This window comes from Lolium perenne, chromosome 4 (genome assembly GCF_019359855.2).
Source record: "Lolium perenne isolate Kyuss_39 chromosome 4, Kyuss_2.0, whole genome shotgun sequence".
Lineage (NCBI taxonomy): Eukaryota > Viridiplantae > Streptophyta > Magnoliopsida > Poales > Poaceae > Lolium > Lolium perenne.
Window position 1 is genome coordinate 308,350,735 of NC_067247.2, and position 18,011 is coordinate 308,368,745.

The 18,011-nt window shown below is 43.7% G+C and overlaps 1 protein-coding gene across 1 annotated transcript; it reads left to right on the forward strand.

Annotated features, from left to right (window-relative positions):
- The first annotated feature begins 5,187 nt into the window (after positions 1-5,187).
- On the forward strand, positions 5,188-5,685 carry LOC139830205 (uncharacterized). Its single transcript, XM_071818213.1, has one exon. It carries the CDS (start codon positions 5,188-5,190, stop codon positions 5,683-5,685), a length of 498 nt encoding a protein of 165 aa, XP_071674314.1.
- The last annotated feature ends 12,326 nt before the right edge of the window (positions 5,686-18,011 follow it).

Below are 18,011 nucleotides of genomic sequence, written 5' to 3' on the forward strand. Positions count from 1 at the left end.
CTCAGCAGCTACATCCCAACCCAAACCGCAAAATCATGCATGGTGTCTATACAAATCTTTCCTTCTGCTTATGCTGCAACTTGCCGGCAAGTGAGATAAATAATACCAGTTTCTTTCCTCACTACAAATAACCGAGGAATACTAATACTACTACTTCCATGGATCACGTAGAACAAATGTACAATCTAATCCGTCAACAGATCAAGACTCATCAGACAATACACAAGTCACAAGAGACAGGTTCAGAGGTCATATTCAGAATCGTATCCATCAACAAGCAAGACACATTTACTGAAAAAATGTGAGGGTGCCAATCTGAATATTCACATGACAGTAACAACACAAACACAATCTAGAAACTTTACAACAGCACATGTAAACAGATATGTGCAAACAGGAGGCAGAGATTTAACACAGAACTCATGCACCATTTTTCTTTCAACGATTTTGACTACCATATATTGATATCTGAGATATTAAAACAGCCACGGGTAACAAATTGCAATCACTATTTCAATTTCACTAGTACTACTACAACAACATGTAAACTAAGGCATGCTATTTTTCATCCCCATCCCAACAGATAACTATATGTGCGGGCAGATAAGATGCCACCGTACGTATAGAACAACGCTGGCAGTCAATTGCCGTTGTTACTCTATTTCCGCCAGCAGCAAATGTGCCTTCTATGATCTGTACCGGTAGTTAACATGTCCCGGCAGTCTAATTGCCTAGTTAAGTGGATTTTTGTCGGCAGTTCTTTGCCGTCTCGTTTGGTCCGTGGTGTAGTGGCGACGCGGGAAGAGGTGGGAAGAAAGCGCGGAAAGCGACGGAGTAGGCGCACGAATGGCGGCGACACGTGGAGGTGGCGCAGTTCCAACGAGACGTCTCACCTGAACCTCCCTGGAAACCGTCGTCGCCATTAAGGCAAAGCTGCAGCGTTGCATGCCTCTAGGTCGCTGACGAATCGGGCCCACCACCCGTGACGTGGGTTTTGTTATGTCCGGCTCCCTCGAAGCGTCCGGGGGGGCTCGGAGCACCGAACACCGTATTGGCCCATGCCGGACCGAAAAGGGTTTTGAGCGCGCGGCTGGGGACGGTCAAACGTCCGACGCACCCAAAATCCCTTTGTGGGACGGTTTGATGGACGCAATTGGAGATGCTCTAACACATCCACATGCAGAGGGACCAAGCTTGGCATATAAGGCCCTGTTTGTTTGGGCTGTAGCTTTTGAAAAAGCAGTTGTAGCTAGTGAGCTATGGAAAAGCAGCTGTGGGAAGCAGCTATGAGAAGCAGAGGTTTGATATTTGGCAGGAGTGCTTTTGATGGCTGCTATTGCTGGTACGAAGGATGAAATGTCTAAAATGGTCTAAATAAGTTGTATAAATGTTGATTTGACATGAATTAGCTAATTTTTATTATTTATAACATCATTGTTATGCTTAAGGGTTAATTTTGACGTGTTCATATTAAATATAAAACAGGCATGCCATTTTTATTACAAGAATTATCCATATGAATCCAAAAGAGCAACAAGTTTCACACGTCTACACATGTGATGCAAATAAAGTAGCTCTAGTTTCTCTTCAATTCCTTATATTGCATCTTCAACCAATGAAGCTGACCCTCCATAGTTTCATGGTATAGAAGAAAGCTCGATTTCAAGTTTGCCAAAAAATTTAGTTGCTATGTAATGCTCAACACTACCCTCATCGGCTCCACATTCCACAACTTCTTTCATTATGGCTTCAATGTCTTAAACCACTTGGGTGAAAGATGATGTCCCACGATCTTCATTAATGCAATGATCAACAAAACGCTTGAAGTCTATTTGCATGGGATTTTTCTTTTTCTTCACTCGGCTACATGCAATCCTAGCAGCCCCACGCTTTTGTTCACACTAGGAGGTGTTGGCACCGAGCCTTCATCATCAACTACAAGATCAACCAAATAAGCGGGAATTTCTCTTGGCACTCCCGGCATTACCGCCGAAGTCCCATCAACATGGGCATCCTCTAACATGACCTCCATCAACTCCAAGTTGTCCGGTGGACCTTTCTTGAAACCCGCAATAAGCTTGTTAGCTTACATAAGATTGAACAAGTTAATAACCATAAAGTGGGCCATCTATTTTGCAATGTAAATATGACATAAAGCATGGTATATGTAATACCTTGATCAATTCAACCCACTGTGCATCATCGGCTGTAATTGTCTTCTTCACCGGATCCCAACCAAGTCACATTGCTTTGGTAGTGTAATATACCCATGCTTGATACAATGCTTTTGCTGGATCCCATTTATTTTTAGGTCGTGGTTTGGTGTAGCCTTTTTCTGTCATAATACCAAATTCTCTACCTAAATTCTTGTACCCCTCCAGACTAAGGAAAGCGGTAGGCCTATTTCCTTTATTCTCTTGCTCCTTGCAGATTTCACAAAATATTGTAGTGGACACTGCATCCCATTTTTTTCCGATAAAGAGAATATATTAATATCAAGAAGATACCAATTACAACCTATCTCTGCAACAACGCACCACCCTAATGGCACTACGGATGCACACAACCAAAAAAAGGAAAAGAAAACTAAGAAACAAAAGCCCCACTACAGCATCTCGGGCCTAACAACAGCAGTACATCCACCGCCAAGGCAACACCTGAATTACAGACTCTCCAAAAAACGAAGCCTCCAAGAAGGGAACAGTGCTCAAATACCATCGTCGTCCGATCAAAGATCTTAGGTTTTCACCCTGAAGATAGTCCCTGCTCTCAAAACAATGCCTCCACCAAGGCCATTGCCATGCACAACCAGTTAAGGCCAGACCTTGGGTTTTCACCCTGAAAGGTAGGACTCTGCACTTCACCTGTGTTGTCGCCCCCACTTTCATACCGCTGCTGTGAAGCCCGGAACACCAAGCCAATCTCTCAACAGCGTGGAGACTTGAACCTCCCTTAGCTAGTCCTCCCCTCCGGCCTTCATGAAATTCTCTTCTTCCGACTTTCATCATGGATCCATAGTCACATGATGTCAACACAGAAAAAGAGCTTCGCGCCGCTCCCTCCAGAACCAATCGGTCGGAATAAAAGCATGGGTGCGCACGACCGAATACCTCCGATCCAGCAAAGTCCAGGTAAAACACTGTTACATTCACCGGCGGAGCCTTCCGGAACTCAACCCTCCGGCCAGATCACGAGTCCAGGCCTCCGGTAGGTCCTCCTCTTCACGCAAGAGAGGTCCTAGGACCGCCGCCTTTATTCTGCAAGACATGAGATCCCAAGATCCACCATATCTTGTTGGCCATCTCCGGCGGAAGGAGGAGGCCGCCGCCAAGGTCGGGGTCGCCGCCCCGACGCCCAAGTGATGCGGGCAGAGCCGCAGACCATATAAAGGCATAAGGCAAAACATTTAACTCCATGCATGATATAAATAAAATGTAGGATAATGTCAAAATAACCCACAGATTACCCAATCTACCTAGAATTACTTGCAGTTTTCATATCAAAATAATACAAACAACCCATAGCTCATAAATACTATATATAAAAGCTGACCCTCTTTGCTCTAACCATAATGTTTTGGACACTGTTCATGGTACATTTTCATCCAATCAAAATTTGACACGATACTCATGTGGAGTGCCTCAATTTCCATTTTTGTTTGATTATTTTAGGCTGGTGACCGATTATTACTTGCCATGGATAACGTCGTGTACAATTAAGGGCTTGTTTGCTACAAGAGTTTTAGTGGGGATTAGCGGGAATAATCCGCTCCAAACTTCAAATCCCCGCTGATCTCCAATACATATTTGGTGCTAGAGTATGAGCGAGTTTAATTCTCACTTACCCCACTTTTATCTAAATTTTAGTGTAATTTTTCAATGCTTAATACTCTACCTCTACCGAGTGGACTGGGGATGGGATTTTGTGAAAATTTGGTGACAACAGAGATTCAATATTATCCCTACTAATCCCCACTAAAACATTAGTATGGGGTTTGCTATCCTCGAGCTGGAACTCCTCCACGACGGGAATTTCCCAAATCGCCGCAGGTGTATCTCTGGAAAAACGAGGAAGGGGATCGATATGGTGGAGGTTGGCTGAGGAAGCCGGGAGGGGATGAGGGACTTGGCCATGGGAGAATATCGGACATGCGACGGCCAGAAGAGATGGGGTGGACTTGGCGGAGCATGGCCACAGCTGATTTGATTTAGTCCGCGATTCTTGTAATGAAATTACCGAGACATGGATGCAAATGGAGTCTCCACGCCTCCCCTGTTCTGGTGATCGTGTCCGAACTTGAGAGGATCTTGGCTGCAGTTTCGACGCGGCAGATGCATCGGCGGGTGAAGATGGTGCGCCCGACTTCGTGCTGAACGGCCTGCTGCGTTCCACATGATCCAGCGCTCCGTCTGGCTCTGCATGCTCAACGTCAGCCACATGGAGAGGCCTCAAATCTTCATTTCTTTTTATCAGAAAATGGATGAGAAGTTCAATTCGATTGCACTGGGAATTTTGTGATGGCCCTACAGTTTGTTTCAGTGGCTTATATACAGCTTCGACTGTTTTGGTGCTTGTGGGAATATATGTCTCTAAAAGTTGTAAGCAATGTTAGCGACCAAAGTAACAATTTATCATCAATTCACCAGCTTATCTTTGTGGAAAAAGATAGTCAGCTAGACATCCTCTTTGCAAACATCATCCAATCTCAGACATCTTTAATAGAGCATGTGCATTTGCTCGAGATCCGCGTAATATTTTTAGAAAGAAATATGCAAAATTATTTTGGTCGTGTTATATTTATTTTTTCTTTGCTACGGGCAATGTGCTAGTTAAACTTTAATTCAAAGACTAACCTAACTGTAACTAGCTTTAAAAAAATATGAGAGCAACAAATTAACTTAGCCAGCACCTATCCTGAGAGAAAATCTCAAGCAAAATGTAGAAAATAATCTTGACTGGCGAGGGATGCATTAAGTTACTGCAAGGATTTGGACTTAGGCCCGCGGTCCGTGGTTGTTGACAAAACTTCAAATTTTGGTTGGCTATTTAAATAAGTTGTTGTTTACAAACTAACAATTCTCTAAGTACGATAACAGCTTCTATGATCCCCGGATAGGTAAACACGCCTCCATACAGGAACACGCTGACGAAGAAGACAAGCTTCACTCAGTTCTTCTTCTCCGCGATATGTCGGATCATGTAGTGTTGCCTCGCTATGTTGCCTTCAAGGGCGACAACGGCAAGTACCTGAGCGCGTGCGAAGTCATGGAGGACAGCCCGTACCTGCAGTTCTCCAGTGACGACGTCGCCGACCCGAGCGTGATGTACACCACCTACTACAACGACGACGGGACCGTCCGCCTCAGGTCCAAATCATACGACAGGTTCCTGAGGTTTGACACGAACTGGATCATCCCCGACGGAGAAGACGGGGACGACGAGGAGAGCTACAAGGACACATTGTTCAAGGTGATCAAGGTCGGCGACTACTACGGTCTCAAGAGCATGGCGAACAAGCACTTCTGCAGGAGGCTCACCCTCGATAGCAAAACGAGTTGCCTTAACGCCGCTGAGAGCCACATCACCGAGGAGGACAAGCTGTGGGTGGCGGAGCCGGTCTTGTCTCGGGAGATCTACAACGTGGTGTACCATGGGATAGAGAAGGCCAGGGTGTATGACAATTGACAATAAAACCATAACCATGGCCACCTCGTATGCAATCAACAACAACGTCAAGCTATCCCTGAGAGGCAAAGCATCGCGAGGGAACACATCCAAGAAATAAACAGCTGCGTGTTGCTAGCCTGATCGTACAAGACTCCTCCGGATGAGGGACTGCCCAAGTGGCGACTCTGGCGACATGCCAATCTCCTACCTGTGATGCGCCCCTACCGATTCCTCTCCAATCTGATCTCCTTTTCTGATTCTTCTATATACTCATCTCTCTGCTCCCTGATCGGTTCTCTCCATACCTAATTCTTAAATCCCCAAAGCTTTTTCTTCCGAAACTTCTAGAAACAAGAAGAGTTCTCTGCTACGAATCCTAGCTGGTCCTCCGCCGCCGCCGGCCTCGCCCCGCCGTCCCCGAAGATCTGCTCCACACCCTCCCCTCCCCACCCTCCCGCCGCCCCCTCCCCTGCTCCTTTATTGGAATCAGTCGACGACCATCGCCCTGCCCTGTCACGAGCAGTTCTCAATCTTTTTGTTGTTTGCTTTCCTTTACTGGACGGGAAGAGGCTCTCCTCGCACCCTTCTCCCTGTTACAGGTTCTTGCCTCTACAGCATCTCACAATCCTCCCATCGCTAGGCTTCTAGCCAGCCCCACGACTCCAAAAATCCTCAAAAATAGTGAAAATAGGCCTTTCCTGTTCAGGCCCTGTCGTTGCCTATTCGACGGTGCCTCGGAGGAGGGATCCTCACGAGGGGGTGAAGAAGTAGGGGCCATAGGGCGGAGTGCACACGGGACGGTGGTACGCGATTTACCCAGCTTCGGAACACCTGCACGATGACAGGGCCTACTGCTGCTTGTCTGGAATTATCTGGGCGCTTTCGCGTTGTTACAATGAGTTGTGGTTGTGCCTCTAGGGCTCCCGGGATCCGGCTTATAAAGGCGCACGGATCTAGGGTTTACATGGAGAGTCCTATCCGGATTACAGGTTGCCTAACTACGGTACAATATCTTGCCGTGTACGTCAAGGATCCGCCTTCCTATCTACGTCGTACTGGATCCGGGTTCAATATGGGCCTCCACGGATCCGGCTTCCCTATCCTGGGCTGGACTTCATCCTTCAGGATCAACAACAACTGGGCCGCCCGATGGGCCGCATGCCACATCACCATCTATGGGTCACCCGGGCTTGCCGGATCTAGGCACTGTCGATGGTACACCCATGAAGTATACCCACAACAGTAGCCCCCAGAGTTCTCCGAGTTTCACCTCCTGCTTCCGCCTTGCTAACGCTTCATGATTTCCGGCAATTTCGGTAACGCGGATAAACTTGAAGAACTCCAACTTCACATTTTCTGCTTTCCCAACTCGTAGTCGGAAAATACCCCCATCCTGCGGGACTTCATCCATTGACAGCATACGACATGTCTCCGGGTTAATCCCCTGCTGCGGACAAGAGTTTGCTTATCTTTGCGCTGCAACCCGGAACCTTAAAAGGTTCAAACGGTTCCGCCAATCCTGGCGCCATTTTCGCGCGATTTGAGCGGTAATTTATCCTTAGCCGTTTTTACCGCTTAGGGTTTCGACACGTGTCGCTTATCCAACGGTGCGACGCTTGCGTTCCGACCATAGGATGCGGAGCACGAATCTCCTCCTTCGGCCTATAAATATCCGCCGTTCAAACCCTAATCACCCCATTCTCCCCCTTTTCACCTCTTAGCGTAGCGCCGCCTCCGAGATTCTCCTCCGCCGTACCGGAGTTCGCCGGAATCTCGCCGGAGTCGTTTCGCCGCTGCGCCGTGTCCTTCGTGTTCTTAACTTCAGCGAGCCACCGCAGCTAAACCTCGTCGCCGGCGACTCCGACCACCGCGGAAGCCATTCCGGTAAGATCTCGAGCTTCGTCTTCGCACCGTAGTTGGTAGGGATGAGGTAGGATTTCAACATTGGATCCGACTAAGTTAGTTTTTTCCGCCACTATTTCTCTTCAGATGTCTTTTTCGACTCCGCCTCCTACATCCGAGCCGATCATGGCAACGCCCCTCTCCTCCGCCCCTCCCCCATTTGTCCCAGTTCAGCTGGAACCTTCCAAGGATTCCGGCAAGAACGTTGAGGGAACATCCGCTAACCCGGAGAAAGCCTCCGGAGCAGATCAAGCAGAGAAGAAGGCGGAAGAAGCAGCCGCCAAAAAATCGAAGGCTCGCTGATACGTCTCCAACGTATCTATAATTTCTTATGTTCCATGCTACTTTTATGATGATACACACATGTTTTATACACACTTTATGTCATTATTATGCATTTTCTGGAACTAACCTATTGACAAGATGCCGAAGTGTCAGTTCCTGTTTTCTGCTGTTTTTGGTTTCAGAAATCCTAGTAAGGAAATATTCTCGGAATTGGACGAAATCAACGCCCAGTATCTTATTTTTCCACGAAGCTTCCAGAACACCGGAGAGAGACCAGAGGGGAGCCAGGGGGCCCCACACGGCAGGGCGGCGCGGCCAAGGGGAGGGGCGCGCCCCCCTATTGTGTGGGCCCACCAGGGCCCCTCCGAGGATGCCCTTCCGCCTACTTAAGGACTCCGTCGCGAAAACCCTAGAAGAATAAGCCACAATACGAGAAAATTTCCAGAGCCGCCGCCATCGCGAAGCCAAGATTCGGGGACAGAAGTCTCTGTTCCGGCACGCCGCCGGGACGGGGAATTTCCCCCGGAAGGCATCTCCATCAACACCACCGCCATCTTCATCGCCATCGCTGTCTCCCATGATGAGGAGGGAGTAGTTCTCCCCCGGGGCTGAGGGCTCTACCGTAGCTATGTGGTTCATCTCTCTCTTTGTGATCTAGTTGAATATCATCTATGTGCTACTCTAGTGATGTTATTAAAGTAGTATATTCCTCCTCCATGATGTAATGTTGACAGTGTGTGCATCATGTAGTACTTGGCATAAGCTATGATTGTGATCTCTTGTAGATTATGAAGTTAACTATTACTATGATAGTATTGATGCGATCTATTCCCCCTTTCATAGCTTGACGGTGACGGTGTGCATGCTATGTTAGTACTCGGTATAATTGCGTTGGTCTATCATGCACTCTAAGGTTACTTAAATATGAACATCGGATGTTGTGGAGCTTGTTAACTCCGGCATTGAGGTGCTCTTGTAGCCCTACACAATGAATGGTGTTTGTTATCCAACAAGAGAGTGTAAAGTAGTTTCACTTATGTGATCAATGTTGAGAGTGTCCACTAGTGTAAGTAGGATCCCTAGGCCTTGTTTCCGAACATCGAATCTCCATTTATTTACTGTTCCACTGCATGTTTACTCGCTGCCATATTTATTCCAGATTGCTATTACCACTCATATCCATCCATATTACTTGCATTTTACTATCTCTTCGCCGAACTAGTGCACCTATACATCTGACAAGTGTATTAGGTGTGTTGGGGACACAAGAGACTTCTTGTATCGTAATTGCAGGGTTGCTTGAGAGGGATATCTTTGACCTCTTCCTCCCTGAGTTCGATAAACCTTGGGTGATCCACTTAAGGGAAAACTTGCTGCTGTTCTACAAACCTCTGCTCTTGGAGGCCCAACACTGTCTACAGGAATAGAAGCGTGCGTAGACATCAAGCTATTTTCTGGCGCCGTTGCCGGGGAGGTAAGGTAAAAGGTATTCACATCCTCCGACTACTAAGTATTTCCTAGCACTGTTGCCGATGTGTGAGTGCTCGAAGCTATTTCCTTTAGATCCTGCAATTGCATCTTTTTGTTTCTTGTTTTTATTTTCACTAGTTAGGCTTAATGGAAAACAACAAAAAAAATTAGAGATCTTTATGAAATTTATCTTGAGTTAGGACATGATGTGTTTGAAGAGAGAATTAAAAAACCCATGGAACTTTGTTTCCAAAATAGTTGTAGCAATGTTATTAGCATGAACTCTTTGAACACTATTATTGCTAATGTTATGGAAGAATTTAAGCTTGGGGAAGCTGGTTTTGATGAGCATGATATTTTTAGTCCCCCAAGCATGGAGGAGAAAATTTTCTTTGATGATACTTTGCCTCCCATTTATGATGATTATAATGATAGTGGTCTTTTGGTGCCACCTACTATGGAGGATAAATCTAATTATGATTACAATATGCCTCCTATATTTGATGATGAGAATAATAATGATAGCTACTTTGTTGAATTTGCTCCCACTACAATTAATAAGAATGACTATGCTTATGTTGGGAGTAGTAATTATTTTATGCATGAAACTCATGATAAGAATGCTTTATGTGATAGTTATATTGTTGAGTTTGTTCATGATACTACTGAAAGTTATTATGAGAGAGGGAAATATGGTTATATGCATCTTAATAATATTAATTTTCCCCTCTTTATGTTGAGAATCTTGAAGTTACACTTGTTTTGTTTTCTTATGCTATTCACTTTGTTCTTCATTGACTTGTTTATTTACAAGATTCCTTTTCATAGAAAGTGGGTTAGGCTTAAATTTGTTTTGAATTTGCTTTTTGATGCTCTCTTTTGCTTCAACTCTTATTTCTTGCGAGTGCATCATTGAAAGTGCTGAGCCCATCTTAATGGCTATAAAGAAATCACTTCTTAGGAGATAACCCATGTTTTTATTTTACTTCTGCACTTTTGTTTTATATTTGAGTCTTGGAAGTTGTTACTACTGTAGCAACCTCTCCTTATCTTTATTTTATTGCATTGTTGTGTGATACGCGTACAGCACGCGTCCGTTGGGAACCCCAAGAGGAAGGTGTGATGCGTACAGCGGCAAGTTTTCCCTCAGTATGAAACCAAGGTTTATCGAACCAGTAGGAGCCAAGAAGCACGTTGAAGGTTGATGGCGGCGAGATATAGTGCGGCGCAACACCAGGGATTCCGGCGCCAACGTGGAACCTGCACAACACAAACCAAGTACTTTGCCCCAACGAAACAGCGAGGTTGTCAATCTCACCGGCTTGCTGTAACAAAGGATTAGATGTATAGTGTGGATGATGATTGTTTGCAGAAAATAGTAGAACAGTTGCAGTAGATTGTATTTCAGTCACTGTTCAAAAAATCGGCCGAGATACCGATTTATCAGCCGATTTATCGTGAATCGGGTGGTAACTGATAAGATTTCATCATATCGGCTAATTTATCGCTGCACCGATATTTCAGCCGATTTTCCGTCTGAGGGCCGATATTTCGCACGATTTTCACTCTAGTGACAGATATTTCGGCTGATTGTCCGTGAAATTTCACTGAAATTTTGTATGGCAGTCGTTATTTTCTTCCTATGGTCTTGTACAACTGTGCATTAGCTCAAAATTTTCATTTTGATTGATTCAAATGCAAATAATCAAGGTAATACTTCTGCTTAATGCTCCAATATTATTTTTACATAGCATATTATACAAAATTGAGTGCTGCAAATTAGAATATACAAAACATTAAGCTGATAAATGGGCAACCGATAAAATCGATTAATCGGACGATAAGCGATTAATCTTCATTTTGAGGCTGGCCGATAACTTAAGATTAACGATTTCTTGAACATTGATTTCAGTAAAGAGAATTGGACCGGGGTCCACAGTTCACTAGAGGTGTCTCTCCCATAAGATAAACAACATGTTGGGTGAACAAATTACAGTTGGGCAATTGACAAATAAAGAGGGCATGACCATGCACATACATATTATGATGAGTATAGTGAGATTTAATTGGGCATTACGACAAAGTACATAGACCGCTATCCAGCATGCATCTATGCCTAAAAAGTCCACCTTCAGGTTATCATCCGAACCCCCTCCAGTATTAAGTTGCTAACAACAGACAATTGCATTAAGTATTGCGCGTAATGTAATCAGTAACTACATCCTCGAACATAGCACCAATGTTTTATCCCTAGTGGCAACAGCACATCCATAATCTTAGAGATTTCTGTCACTTCCCCAGATTCACGGAGACATGAACCCACTATCAAGCATAAGTACTCCCTCTTGGAGTTACAAGCATCTACTTGGCCAGAGCATCTACTAGTAACGGAGAGCATGCAAGATCATAAACAACACATAGATATAAATTGATAATCAACATAACAAGTATTCTCTATTCATCGGATCCCAACAAACACAACATATAGAATTACAGATAGATGATCTTGATCATGTTCGGCAGCTCACAAGACCCGACAATTAAGCACAATGAGGAGAAGACAACCATCTAGCTACTGCTATGGACCCATAGTGCAGGGGTAGACTACTCACTCATCACTCCGGAGGCGACCATGGCGGCGTAGAGTCCTCCGGGAGATGATTCCCCTCTCCGGCAGGGTGCCGGAGGCAATCTCCTGAATCCCCCGAGATGGGATTGGCGGCGGCGGCGTCTCTGGAAGGTTTTCCGTATCGTGGCTCTCGGTACTGGGGGTTTCGCGACGAAGGCTATTTGTAGGCGGAAGGGCAGGTCGAGGGGCGTCACGAGGGGCCCACACTATAGGTCAGCGCGGCCAGGGCTTGGGCCGCGCCGCCCTATGGTGTCGCCACCTCGTGGCCTCACTTCGTCTCCTCTTCGGTCTTCTGGAAGCTTCGTGGCAAAATAGGACCCTGGGCGTTGATTTCGTCCAATTCCGAGAATATTTCCTTACTAGGATTTCTGAAACCAAAAACAGCAGAAAACAGAATCGGCACTTCGGCATCTTGTTAATAGGTTAGTTCCAGAAAATGCACGAATATGACATAAAGTGTGCATAAAACATGTAGATATCATCAATAATGTGGCATGGAACATAAGAAATTATCGATACGTCGGAGACGTATCAGCATCCCCAAGCTTAGTTCCTGCTCGTCCCGAGCAGGTAAACGATAAACAAAGATAATTTCTGGAGTGACATGCCATCATAACCTTGATCATACTATTTGTAAGCATATGTAGTGAATGCAGCGAACAAAACAATGTATATGACATGAGTAAACAAGTGAATCATATAGCAAAGACTTTTCATGAATAGTACTTCAAGACAAGCATCAATAAGTCTTGCATAAGAGTTAACTCATAAAGCAATAATTCAAAGTAAAAGTATTGAAGCAACACAAAGGAAGATTAAGTTTTAGCGGTTGCTTTCAACTTATAACATGTATATCTCATGGATATTGTCAATGTAAAGTAATATAACAAGTGTAATATGCAAGTATGTAGGAATCAATGCACAGTTCACACAAGTGTTTGTTTCTCAAGGTGGAGAGAAATAGGTGAACTGACTCAACAATAAAAGTAAAAGAATGGTCCTTCAAAGAGGAAAGCATCGATTGCTATATTTGTGCTAGAGCTTTGATTTTGAAAACAAGAAACAATTTTGTCAACGGTAGTAATAAATCATATGTATCATGTAAATTATATCTTACAAGTTGCAAGCCTCATGCATAGTATACTAATAGTGCCCGCACCTTGTCCTAATTAGCTTGGACTACCGGGATCATCGCAATGCACATGTTTTAACCAAGTGTCACAAAGGGGTACCTCTATGCCGCCTGTACAAAGGTCTAAGGAGAAAGCTCGCATCGGATTTCTCGCTATTGATTATTCTCAACTTAGACATCCATACCGGGACAACATAGACAACAGATAATGGACTCCTCTTTTATGCATAAGCATGTAACAACAATTAATTTTCTCATATGAGATTGAGGATATATGTCCAAAACTGAAACTTCCACCATGGATCATGGCTTTAGTTAGCGGCCCAATGTTCTTCTCTAACAATATGCATGCTCTAACCATAAGGTGGTAGATCGCCCTTACTTCAGACAAGACGAACATGCATAGCAACTCACATGATATTCAACAAAGAGTAGTTGATGGCGTCCCCAGTGAACATGGTTATCGCACAACAAGCAACTTAATAAGAGATAAAGTGCATAAGTACATATTCATTACCACAATAGTTTTTAAGCTATTTGTCCCATGAGCTATATATTGTAAAGGTGAAGAATGGAAATTTAAAGGTAGCACTCAAGCAATTTACTTTGGAATGGCGGAGAAATACCATGTAGTAGGTAGGTATGGTGGACACAAATGGCATAGTGGTTGGCTCAAATATTTTGGATGCATGAGAAGTATTCCCTCTCGATACAAGGTTTAGGCTAGCAAGGCTATTTGAAACAAACACAAGGATGAACCGGTGCAGCAAAACTCACATAAAAGACATATTGAAAACATTATAAGACTCTACACCGTCTTCCTTGTTGTTCAAACTCAATACTAGAAATTATCTAGACCTTAGAGAGACCAAATATGCAAACCAAATTTTAGCATGCTCTATGTATTTCTTCATTAATAGGTGCAAAGTATATGATGCAAGAGCTTAAACATGAGCACAACAATTGCCAAGTATCACATTACCCAAGACATTATAGCAATTACTACATGTATCATTCTCCAATTCCAACCATATAACAATTTAACGAAGAAGAAACTTCGCCATGAATACTATGAGTAGAGCCTAAGGACATACTTGTCCATATGCTACAGCGGAGCGTGTCTCTCTCCCACACAGTGAATGCTAGGATCCATTTTATTCAAACAAAACAAAAACAAAAACAAACCGATGCTCCAAGAAAAGCACATAAGATGTGATGGAATAAAAATATAGTTTCAGGGGAGGAACCTGATAATGTTGTCGATGAAGAAGGGGATGCCTTGGGCATCCCCAAGCTTAGACGCTTGAGTCTTCTTGATATATGCAGGGGTGAACCACCGGGGCATCCCCAAGCTTAGAGCTTTCACTCTCCTTGATCATGTTGTATCATCTCCCTCTCTTGATCCTTGAAAACTTCCTCCACACCAAACTTAGAACAACTCATTAGAGGGTTAGTGCACAATCAAAATATACATGTTCAGAGGTTACATAATCATTCTTAATACTTCTGGACATTGCACAAAGCTACTGAAAGTCAATGGAATCAAAATATCCATCGAACATAACAAAACTGGCAATGCGAAATAAAAGGCAGAATCTGTCAAAAACAGAACAGTTCATATTGACGAATTTTATTGAGGCACCAGACTTGCTCAAATGAAAATGCTCAAATTTAATGAAAGTTGCGTACATATCTGAGGATCACTCACGTAAATTGGCATAATTTTCTGAGTTACCTACAGAGAATTTTGCCCAGATTCGTGACAGCAAAGAAATCTGTTTCTGCGCAGTAATCCAAATCTAGTATGAACTTTACTATCAACGACTTTACTTGGCACAACAAAACACTAAACTAAGATAAGGAGAGATTGCTACAGTAGTAAACAACTTCCAAGACACAAAATAAAAATAAAGTACTGTAGTAAAAAACATGGGTTGTCTCCCATAAGCGCTTTTCTTTAACGCCTTTCAGCTAGGCGCAGAAAGTGTATATCAAGTGTTATCGAGAGATGGAGCATCGTTATCATAAGCTCCCCCATCCGTAGTGGTACTAAGGGCTTTGTCAATTTTAGGCCTATAATAATACTTCTTTGGTTTAGGCACTTTAGAGACATACATAAACTTTTGCTCCTTACCCACATAAGCTTTCTCCTTATATTTAAGAGAAGAAAAAGTTGAACTCAAGGTTCCCATAGCTTTTTCAAGTTCGCCAATCCTATTGGTTTGATTATCATGGACAACACAAGTTCCTAGGACACTAATTCTTTCATCAATTCCTCCTAAGGATTTATCAAGTTCATCAGTTTTATCAAGTAACATTTCCAATTTAGTTTCAATACTTGGAAAAATTTTCTCTATGGTTTCCAATTTTTTCATAACATCTTCAAGAGAGATTTCAATTTTAACTTCATCAACAGGGGGTATGCCAAATAGACTCTCAATAATGCAGCTAGCTTCTAATGCAGGAGTACTTAGGAAGTTTCCTCCCGCGAGACAATCAAGAACATACCTATTCCAGCTAGAGATACCAGCATAAAAATTCCTGAGTAAAATAGTGGTGGAGTGTTTCTTAGTGCACCTATTATGGGCATTACTAATTCTATACCAAGCATCTTTTAAACATTCTCCCCCTTGTTGCTTAAACGTACGAACTTCAACTTCAGGATTACTCATTTTAGCAGTAGTAAATAAAACAAACTAGATAAAGTAAATGCAAGTAACTAATTTTTTGTGTTTTTGATATAGCAAACAAGATAGCAAATAAAGTAAAACTAGCAACTAATTTTTTGTATTTTGATTTAGTGCATCAAACAAAGTAGTAAATAAAACTAAGAAAGACAAAAACAAAGTAAAGAGATTGGGATGTGGAGACTCCCCCTGCAGCGTGTCTTGATATCCCCGGCAACGGCGCCAGAAAAAGAGCTTGATACGCGTACATCACGCGTCCGTTGGGAACCCCAAGAGGAAGGTGTGATGCGTACAGCGGCAAGTTTTCCCTCAGTATGAAACCAAGGTTTATCGAACCAGTAGGAGTCAAGAAGCACGTTGAAGGTTGATGGCGGCGAGATATAGTGCGGCGCAACACCAGGGATTCCGGCGCCAACGTGGAACCTGCACAACACAAACCAAGTACTTTGCCCCAACGAAACAGCGAGGTTGTCAATCTCACCGGCTTGCTGTAACAAAGGATTAGATGTATAGTGTGGATGATGATTGTTTGCAGAAAACAGTAGAACAGTTGCAGTAGATTGTATTTCAGTAAAGAGAATTGGATCGGGGTCCACAGTTCACTAGAGGTGTCTCTCCCATAAGATAAACAACATGTTGGGTGAACAAATTACAGTTGGACAATTGACAAATAAAGAGGGCATGACCATGCACATACATATTATGATGAGTATAGTGAGATTTAATTGGGCATTACGACAAAGTACATAGACCGCTATCCAGCATGCATCTATGCCTAAAAAGTCCACCTTCAGGTTATCATCCGAACCCCCTCCAGTATTAAGTTGCTAACAACAGACAATTGCATTAAGTATTGCGCGTAATGTAATCAGTAACTACATCCTCGAACATAGCACCAATGTTTTATCCCTAGTGGCAATAGCACATCCATAATCTTAGAGATTTCTGTCACTTCCCCAGATTCACGGAGACATGAACCCACTATCGAGCATAAATACTCCCTCTTGGAGTTACAAGCATCTACTTGGCCAGAGCATCTACTAGTAACGGAGAGCATGCAAGATCATAAACAACACATAGATATAAATTGATAATCAACATAACAAGTATTCTCTATTCATCGGATCCCAACAAACACAACATATAGAATTACAGATAGATGATCTTGATCATGTTCGGCAGCTCACAAGACCCGACAATTAAGCACAATGAGGAGAAGACAACCATCTAGCTACTGCTATGGACCCATAGTCCAGGGGTAGACTACTCACACATCACTCCGGAGGCGACCATGGCGGCGTAGAGTCCTCCGGGAGATGATTCCCCTCTCCGGCAGGGTGCCGGAGGCGATCTCCTGAATCCCCCGAGATGGGATTGGCGGCGGCGTCTCTGGAAGGTTTTCCGTATCGTGGCTCTCGGTACTGGGGGTTTCGCGACGAAGGCTATTTGTAGGCGGAAGGGCAGGTCGAGGGGTGTCACGAGGGGCCCACACTATAGGTCGGCGCGGCCAGGGCTTGGGCCGCGCCGCCCTATGGTGTCGCCACCTCGTGGCCCCACTTCATCTCCTCTTCGGTCTTCTGGAAGCTTCGTGGCAAAATAGGACCCTGGGCGTTGATTTCGTCCAATTCCGAGAATATTTCCTTACTAGGATTTCTGAAACCAACAACAGCAGAAAACAAAGAATCGGCACTTCGGCATCTTGTTAATAGGTTAGTTCCAGAAAATGCACGAATATGACATAAAGTGTGCATAAAACATGTAGATATCATCAATAATGTGGCATGGAACATAAGAAATTATCGATACGTCGGAGACGTATCATTGTGCCAATTAAAGTCTTTGATAGTAGGGTTGATACTAGATTTGGATTACTGCGCAGAAACATATTTCTTTCTGTCAAGAATTTGGGCAGGGTTCTCTGTAGGTAACTCAAAAAAATCTGCCAATTTACGTGCGTGATCCTCAGATATGTACGCAACTTTCATTCAATTTGAGCATTTTCATCTGAGCAAGTTTAGTGCCCCAGAAAAATTCGTCTTTACGGACTGTTCTGTTTTGACAGATTCTGCCTTTTATTTCGCATTGCCTATTTTGCTATGTTTGATGGATTTCTTTGTTCCATTAACTTTCAGTAGCTTTGAGCAATGTCCAAAAGTGTTAAGAATGATTGTGTCACCTCTGAACATGTGAATTTTTTATTATGCACTAACCCTCTAATGAGTTTGTTTTTAGTTTGGTG

What these genes read in the sequence shown, in the direction of transcription:
- LOC139830205 (XM_071818213.1), top strand. Translation starts at nt 5,188, where the DNA reads ATGTCGGATCATGTAGTGTTGCCTCGCTATGTTGCCTTCAAGGGCGAC.